The sequence below is a fragment of the Papaver somniferum genome, unplaced genomic scaffold (assembly GCF_003573695.1).
Source record: "Papaver somniferum cultivar HN1 unplaced genomic scaffold, ASM357369v1 unplaced-scaffold_135, whole genome shotgun sequence".
NCBI classification, from domain to species: Eukaryota; Viridiplantae; Streptophyta; class Magnoliopsida; order Ranunculales; family Papaveraceae; genus Papaver; species Papaver somniferum.
The window spans coordinates 10,506,036-10,514,973 of record NW_020622713.1 but is presented as its reverse complement, the minus strand read 5'-3'; the positions used below and the strand labels follow the sequence as shown (position 1 = coordinate 10,514,973).

Sequence of the window (8,938 nt, the reverse complement as noted above, 5' to 3'; positions counted from 1 at the left end):
ATCGTTGGTAAGAGGTAGTTGCAGTATTGGATGTTCATACTACCAAGTGGTGAAGAGCTGATTGTTGTCTCTCTGATAACTGTACAACCCATAAGACAAGAGATGACTATTACCTTTTGAGGTAATATATAATATCATCTGTCTAGGCTTGGGAGTTAAGCAGGGGTTATTATTACACGGGGTGAATCATATGATATGATAGGAATGGTTGTTGTACATGTTGACGCAAATTTCATACAATCGAGCTAAAAATGACTATTAACTCCAAAAAATCTGTTATCCCTTCGGGGATGAGCTACAAACTGACAGGTCCCTAAAGGGATGAGCATGGCTAGTGATTGTTGGGTTCAAATGAGATGTTGATATGAATACTTACTCAGATTGATAATCGATAAACATTTTCTTGGTAAAATCGAGTTCTGGTCCAACAATTTGAAGGCCCAGTCTCTTGAGTGGCATTGGGAAGTTGAAGCCTGCCAAGCGGGCTGAAACTCTGTTCGTTAGAACCAAATTTTTCGGTCCGTCACAACTAGGGTTGCATCGATTAATACATGCAATATACCATGACAACTTGTAACTGCCATTATTAGTTTGGAGAAAAAGTTCTTTAGATTTTTTATGTTAAATTTAAGGTTTGTTTAGGGAGAATTATCTATATTAGTAGCTCAAATTGATGTGTTAAATTTAGGGTATGTTCTTGCATAGTTATCTATATAAAGAAGCTCAAAAAACGGAAATCAGTGGACTCTTTTGATTAATCAAATTGTTTTGTTATTGTTAAACTTTCCTTAACTTATTATGATTTTATTTATATTGGGATTCGTCCTGAAGTCTAAATAATCATCTAATCCATAACTGTGATGCTTCGGAGATGCAATGTGAGACTCCAAAACTTTTACACGGGTTAACAAATATTAATTAGTCATTTTTTACATCTTGAGATGCTCCAATGGTGCATTTATAAAATTTGCTGGCTGCTTAAATCTGGAACGACGTGCATTTAACAAGAAATAAAACACAAAAACAAACAAAATCTAGCAGAGGGTGGGGTTTCTTCTGGTGATGTTCGCCTTTTCCTTAAGTAAAAACATGATTTAAAAATGAAAATCGGTGAGCTTTTTGAGCTATGCTTACATGATGTTCATTCTGGTTAGTTGATATTCTATTCTTCAATTTGGGAATTATTCGGAGGAAATAGATTTTCACTCAATTGATCAAGGTAGTGCTTATTAGTTGGTGGGTTTGTGAAGCAAGATTTGAGGTGTGTTGGTAAAATTGTATGGGAAAGACAACGAAGGGATCAAGTAAAATTGTTGTTGGTGCACAGGAATCAGCTTCTTCTCGTCGTATGCCACCAAGATCTGGTAATCCTGTTAACTTGATTTTCATGTGCATGTAATTGACTGATGAAATGACCCAAACAAATGTATACCAACTTAGTGGTGGATTTGTATGTGTAGATTGATCTTTATTGTGATAATTGGTACTACTATTTATGGCCTTAGTCTAAACATTGCTTCATCTGACTTGCAATTTCAAGTACTGAGTGACTGCCAATTTTCTGATCCCATGTGTTATGTGTAAGTTCACCATAGTGAATTGGGTACTTGAGTTTACAAATGCTGTTGCTAAAAATGTTATTTGTTTTTGCATTTTTGATGCTCCCCTTATTGGACTTTGATATTGATCTTCTTTGTACATCTATAATTTTTGTGGTGCTGTACACTTGGAATCCTACCATTGTTTGGCACCCTCATTTGAGTTTACTGAGTATACGCTTTGATAAATAATTGGAACCATGTTTTGTCTGTTTTATTTGAAGCTATTATTTAGTTAATTTTGAACATCATTTTTAGTATTGGCTTGATCGTGATCCTATTGGCTTGATCGTTTGTTGACAGTTTGAGATGATGTGCATTTGCTTCCCCATATAAGATATTGATTTTGTGGTCCATCTAGTTGCAGGACCTTGATTTTGTCAGTCGTACAGGGAGTGACAACCTAATAGTGCTTGTTGTGACGATTTTAGATTGTCGAGATGTGGAAGTGTTTTCCACGGAACTATATACCTAATTATCTTGTATTTTCCGTCCATATGGGACAATTTACGTTAGTTTTACATCCCCCTGAAAGAACGGTCAAGTATGTTAATCGTTTGGTGACAAGTCCACTTGGCTCCCATATTATGAAAAAAAGTAGGTTTTCTCCTTTTACAGCACATTTGTGTAAGCATAATGGGAAAAAAATGATGCCACTGAACATAGGCACCTCATAAAGAAAATGCTACTTGTAATTAGGCAACAGAAATACACGCTGAAAAAAGCTGGCATGACTCACCTTCTGGTATTTTTTCTCAATTGGTTTTTCTCATTGTAGTTGGGCATGATCTAAGTTTCACAACAAATTGCTCGATGTGGTGAGTAACTGAAGTGGAAGTAATCGAGGTCTAGTAGTCCTTAAGCATTTTGCATCCTTTTGTATGAAGCTGCTGCTAGGTCTTGTATGTATCTCTTTATTGTGTCTCTGTGTGTTATCCATTTTATAGGTCAGACTAGTTTTGTGTTGTTAAGATTTTGCTCCATGTTACTAATTTACTGTTCTTATCAGCATTTCAAGATATACGCCAGCAATCATCTGCTGGTACTTCGTCGCCTGCTCCTGGTTATGGAAGTGATAGTACATATGAGGCATCTGAGCTTGGAACACCGGGCCAAGTATGGGAACACAGCTCTGAAATCGGTACAATGGATCTTGACCTTGATCAAGATTTGGCCTCCTTGATAGAAACACTTACATTTAGCATGTTTAGTTATGATTACGGTTTTTTTACGGGAAGAAATATGCTAGAGAAGCCAAAGGGTTTCCAAGGCATAACTCAATGCAACCAAGAAAGTGCTCTTGTTAAAGATGTAACTGATGTTTCCAAGCTTGAATCTTTTTAGGATGGACTGTCTTTCTGAACATGAGTATGGTAGGTTGTCCAGTCATGGCATGCAGGAAACATTATACGGAGAGTGTTGGAAGTGACATGAGTTCCATTAGAGTTTGTGAAATATCCAATACTGGGATTCACTTGGTGATGGTTTCCTTGAATTCGTTGGAAGTGCAGAAGCCTTAACAACAGAAATGGAGTTCCCAGATACACAAACTGTTCTTTCATTAGATCCGCGCCAGAAAATGAATAGAGTTCTTCTCACTATGCAAGGGAATTGGGTACTGCAAGAAGCCTAGAACGGACATGGAGGATCTTCTTATAAGACTAAATCAAGAAATTGCAATGAAGAACTTTCTTACAACCAAGGTATGCCCTTTTCGTTCTTTGTGCAATCTGGAAATCGTTCCTTTTTAACGGATCCATAAACTACATATAAGATGACACTGTTTAGTTCTCGACATTTTCTTTGACATTGATGAGATAAAAAAATATTTTTCGAATCCTTGTTTATGGTGGCAAGTAAAAATTTACACCGAGAATTAGTTGTTGGAACTTGGATCATCTACCTGAACAGTACAAAAATGTTGCAAGATATGTGTTATATTGTCTTTTTGGTTAGTAGGTCCGGTTCATATGTATTTCAAACGTTCCCAGATATCTGTCTGTACATGTTGTAGAGCCGTACTCATGCGCATACATAGTATTGATCACTACATGGTTTATCTTGTGATCAAATATAACCCAGGCACTAAATACTGCATGTTTTAGCCTAGGATATTTGGCTGAGGAGTTCACTGTGATATTAGCTAGTATGTTTGTAACACTCTTTCTGTTAGTGGAATAGATAATTTGATGAAACATCTCCCCTTTTTTATGGCTTGCAAGTATATGGAAAACGTAGCAGCATTGTGACAGTGGCGAAGATAATTTTTAAATTTTCTTCCATTTTTATCCTTTTTAGCCTATGGGTGGTCCAGTGGAATATACAGAATGTGTAAGCTATGATATGAGAGATTAGTTTGTGGTTTAGTTTTAAGGTAGCTCTTAGATTGAGAATGTTGTCTTTATCGCACCCTTTGTGCCATGTCATCTCTCGCTGTTGCCATTTCCTTTCCTTCGTATTCAATCAACATCCTGGTTCTTGTTTTCAGTTACATTTATTGTTTCTTAGTTGAACCTGCGCTGGTGTTTCATGATGTCCATTCCCCCAAAATTATATAGTAAGTTTCACAGTTGTGAAGCAGTAGTATTTAAATGTAAGCACCATAGATCCATCCATATAGGGACAATTTAGGTTAATTTTTCATCCCCGTGTTAATTGTTTGGTGGCATGGCCGGTTGTCACTGGTACACTATACTGGTTCTTATCATTATTGGTGGTCGGTGTTTCCTGTTTGAGGGTTTAACTGCTGCCTAGCATGTTAATGGTCTCTATTTTTATATTATTTTTTGACAACATGCATGTCTCTAATATTCCTTTGTTAAATAGACTACATGTCTGTTTTGGTTTCAGTATGGCACAAGAAAATGGTCCACGCAGCTGGTGCTGGCATCATGTGCCAACCTTTGCACCATACAAAAGTTGAAGGGGTGTTTCTTCCGTTGATTATTGCCTGTATCAGGACAGGCCAAAATGTTTAAACCGCTGCAATTGTACTTACTTCAGAGTTCGAAACCAAATGCGCAGAGCGTGTTTAAGGTTCTTGCGCTCGGATGAAGACGGTAAGCATTTTTGGTGCATAATGCTTCTATGCTTCCAATTTCCATAGAAGGGTGAGATAGAGATTTACTGTTTATCGATTCCGATGAAGCCTGTTTTCTTTCCCAGGAATGGTGTGAACATTTTCTAGTTAGCCGCCAAATGGCGCTGCATTCCCACTTGGCGGAGTGAAGATTAAGACTAGAAGACACTCCGATTGGCAGGATTGTGTTTACATTCTGAAGCAATTACGCAGCTGTTGGCTGGAGGAGATTGGCTGAGTTTGTTATCTGTAATGGTGGTAGACTGTTACACTGGATTGTGTATATAATCTCAAGTTTTCACATTTAGACTTGGTAAACATGTTTGGAAGCTAGAATTTGCAAGATTCATGTTGGGCCTTGGCTTCTCTAGTCTAAATTAGACACTTAGAATTTCCTTCTCCAATGTATCCCCTTTTATAGCTAAATTCCCACTTTCCTTCTCAATGTATCAAGTGCTGGGAAAGCTAGCTAATGGATTTCAAAAATGATAAAAATTACAGAACTGAAGCAATCAAAATCTCTAGTGTGTATGATTAATGTTTGGTTATGTATTTGAAAGTGCATGATAAGTTGATATAACCTTGGCTAATCTACTCCAGGTAATCCCCACAAAAGTTGGCCTCAAAAATTCTGCACTGTCCATAGATAATGACTTCACCGGAGGCCCAAAGCAAAATTAGGGTGCCTATATAAAGATCAAGACTAGACTTTTCTCGTGAACCCTCTAGAATGTTCAAAGGGGGTTCGAGAGAGTTCCGATCGAGTGCCTTTCCGTAATTTAACAACATTAGGGTTTCGGTTTAAAAAGGGCCCCCTAGGTACAACAACTCCTCCTCTCCTATCCCACCATCCGACTGAAACACTCTCTCTCTCTCTCTCTTTCTTCTTCTCTCCCCTGTACTAATAAATTTCTTCAATAACTCTCAGACTCAAAATGATGATGAACCCTAATGAACCTTTAGTCATCATAACCAACAAAAAAAACTTCTTATCATCGCAAAAATAGTTCTGTTGTTTGATATTTTCTTTGGATGCTATCTCTGCTGCTTGAGCTTCATCTTTGCTATCCAAGCTGGTGTTTCATTCAACAGACTAACTCTACTGCTCACACTATGGAAGATATCCAACGATCTACTGCTTTCGAGGCCACCTTTAGAGATGTAAAGGTTTTCTGTGGTATTTCATCGTTGTTCGCTGGTGGCTGGGTTCTGTTTTTTCTGATCAACTTTCCGGAACGATACATTGTTCTGGTTGGCTGGATGAGAGGGAGGTTAGGTTTTCTGGGTGTAATTCCAAATATCCAGTTTATATCAACTATTACGACCATGAAGCAGATGATAGCTCATGAGATTTGTTTCTCTCTCCTTATCTTCACTCTCATGAGCTATATCTGCTTCATTGTCGTAATAGTTGTTTTCCGGAAGCTGGTATACATACGCAACGATGATGACAACCTCATAGCCGTGGTAACTGGTGGATCGATCTTCAATGTGGCGTCATGTCTTTTCACCTATCTTCACCAGGATAACAGCTCTCTAGTAATATCTCTGGTTGTTTCTGGATCCGTCGCTGCTATGATGATATGTGCTTTCTGTAAATTCTGTTATGTAGAAGAGCAGCCATCGCTTGAAGATCTAGTGTCTACTCTGAGAGCACAGAGCGAGTCCAGGAACGATGAAATCAAGTTGAGAGATGGTGATATTGCTGATAAGAATGCTCTTCTCGCTCAAATGAATGTGGAGATCCAGCAGAAGGATGCTGAGATTGAGCAGATGAATGTGCAGCTAATGGAGAGGGATGCTCAGATCGAGGATCAGGATGCTCAGATACACAACAGGGATGAGCTTATCGCAACTCTTGAGACTGAAGTGACCAATCTCAAGGCAAACAGCAGCAGCCGTTCAGTGTTAGGTCGATCATTCAGGGGATGAGTACTATACTATGGCACTAGGAAGGAAGTTGTTTATGATCAGCAGTATAATGGACGGCGGGGTTTACTTTACTTACAGTTGTTGTTGTGGTGATGCATAATTAGCTAGTCTTTTCTTCCTAGCTTGTTTTTCATTTTGTTTTAGGGTTTCTTTAATTTCAGTAGCTAGGGGGGTTTTGCAAGTTGTTTAGAGGAGGTTGATGATCATCATCAGGATATGGATTTCAATGTGTAATCAATCATCCAAACAACTAATTAAGTGAATCTATCTATCTTTATATCTATTAGTAAAATCTTTCCCATGGAAATGTGTTAGGATTTATCTTTTTGTTCAAAATTTTTTGGTAGAGAGATTCTATCTCTAATGGTGCTGTCTGTCATGTCTATGAGAATACCAAAACACAGACAGGAATTGTGGAGACCCAGAGATGGTTTTGTTTGCTCTCTGGGTTGAATTCTGTAAAAAATAGCTTTATTCTTGATGGAAGCTCAAAATGGAAAAAGCTTGGGGTGGGGTAGTAGTAATCAGTGAATATGGTAGCTAGAGAGATATGGATGCTGTTTGATAATCCTTGTTTTTCATCTGATTATTTTAAGTAAATAAATCTAGGGATTGTAACAACACTAGACCTAATTAACAATGCTAATATTATTAGATTTCCTAATCTAACTGGTATTAAAGACCAAATATTACTTTCACAATAAATTAATCCATGTCTATGAAAACACCAAAACACAGAGATGGTTTTGTTTGCTAGTTAGCTCTCTGAGTTGAATTCAGCTTTATTATGGATGGAAGCTCAAAATGGTAAAGTTTGTTCTTGGGGGTGGTTGTAATTAATGAGTAGCTAGAGAGAGAGATGAACTCTGATCCTATATCATCCTAGCTAGCTGTCTTTTTCTTTTTGTTTAATTAATCCATGGCTGTGCATAATCCTTGGTCTGTCCTATGATGTTACACTGATCTGAACACTAGACCCAATTAATACCTACCAAGTTGTTACTTTGGATGATTTGGACTGTCCAAGAGCACAGTGCTGTGGACTTTTTTGAAAAAAAATCATTTTTTGTTTTAAAATAGAAGATTTTTATTCAAGAGCTTGCTAACAATGGCAGGTGGACCAATCCTGATCCATGTATGCTTTCAAATGGACCCACTTTTCTGATTGGAAAATTGTTTTGAAAATATCTTTTGATTGTAGTATATTCATGTACAAACAAAAAAAGAAGATGAAAACAGAGGAAGTCCTATCAGCTGCATGCAGCTTTATCTGTACAAAAACAGGGTTCATCATTTATTACAAATCCCATCTTTTCAGTTCCTTGGGAGAAAAGATACACTCACTCTCTCTCTCTCTCTCTCTTCCTGCTCATCTGATTTTGTTTCATGTTTTACTTGACCTACGAAATGATGCTTCAGATGATCTAATGTCTTTACCAAGGGAAGGTTAAAAAAGGGTGATTTTATTTCAATATTTTTGAGCTAATTAATAAAAATAAATTCATTTCTTAATTTCATTAACCCTAAAGTTAAAAAACTCAACAACTCTTAATCTTCTCCTCTTCTTCTTCGTCGCGCCTTCCATCAACCAAACCCATATAAAAATTTTCAACTTTGATTTTCCAAAAAATTATTGACTTTACCGGCGAAAAGAATACTATAAGTGATGTTTAAACTCAAACCCATCACTGTGTTGTGTGATTTAATTGTTATATTAGGTTAAAAATCGAAAATTGTGGTTTCTGTGTTTTTAGTTGGCAAGGTCGTAACATGCATATCTTGCCGACTTTTCATAACAGCCATGGCGACTGTAAATTTTTCAACAGCCGACAGGCATTTTTTTGAAGATCTCGCCGACTAACAAGTTTTTTTAACAGCCGGCAAGGTATTTTTTGAAGACCTTGCCGACTAATAAATTTTCTCAACAGCCGGCAGGGTATTTTTTGATGACCTTGCTGACTAATACATTTTTCTCAACAGCCGGCAGGGTATTTTTTGATGACCTTGCCGACTAATAATTTTTTTATGTCATCTCATGTGTGTCAAAAAAATAAAGTCGGCATGATCTCCATCTGTCGACCTTGCCGACTTTGCATACTTTCAGAACTGAAAGTGTTGATTTTTCATCTAATTTTGAGTATTATTTCATGCAACAGCTTTGCAATCCCCTCTTTAGAAGTGTTTGGGTAGTGTGCTTTCATTTCCATTCCAAAAAATTTTTTCAAAACAACTTTTTTTTCATCAAAAAACTTCCCAAAGTTCAATCAAAAATTTCATTACTCAAATTCATAATTTGAGAAGTTTTAATCTACTCAATTAATTAACCTAA

The 8,938-nt window shown here is 37.1% G+C and overlaps 1 protein-coding gene across 3 annotated transcripts; it reads left to right on the top strand.

Annotated features, from left to right (window-relative positions):
- The first annotated feature begins 1,010 nt into the window (after positions 1 to 1,010).
- On the top strand, positions 1,011 to 5,215 carry LOC113334247 (PX domain-containing protein EREL1-like). Of its 3 annotated transcripts, XR_003352690.1 has the most exons (4): positions 1,011 to 1,364; positions 2,608 to 3,301; positions 4,449 to 4,657; positions 4,764 to 5,215. XR_003352690.1 is itself a non-coding variant. In XM_026580587.1 (2 exons), the coding sequence occupies exons 1-2, from the start codon at positions 1,280 to 1,282 to the stop codon at positions 2,940 to 2,942; spliced, it is 420 nt and encodes a 139-aa protein (XP_026436372.1). In that variant the 5' UTR covers positions 1,011 to 1,279; the 3' UTR covers positions 2,943 to 3,770. The 3 variants fall into 3 exon arrangements, 1 of the variants encoding a protein (XP_026436372.1); XR_003352689.1 differs by lacking the exon at positions 4,764 to 5,215 and having other exon boundaries at positions 4,449 to 4,670; XM_026580587.1 differs by lacking the exons at positions 4,449 to 4,657; positions 4,764 to 5,215 and having other exon boundaries at positions 2,608 to 3,770.
- The last annotated feature ends 3,723 nt before the right edge of the window (positions 5,216 to 8,938 follow it).

Bases quoted from the DNA above. Each gene is read 5' to 3' on its own strand.
- LOC113334247 (XM_026580587.1), top strand. From the start codon at position 1,280: ATGGGAAAGACAACGAAGGGATCAAGTAAAATTGTTGTTGGTGCACAG. The intron at 1,365-2,607 runs GTAATCCTGTTA...TGTTCTTATCAG, and splicing joins TCGTATGCCACCAAGATCTG to CATTTCAAGATATACGCCAG.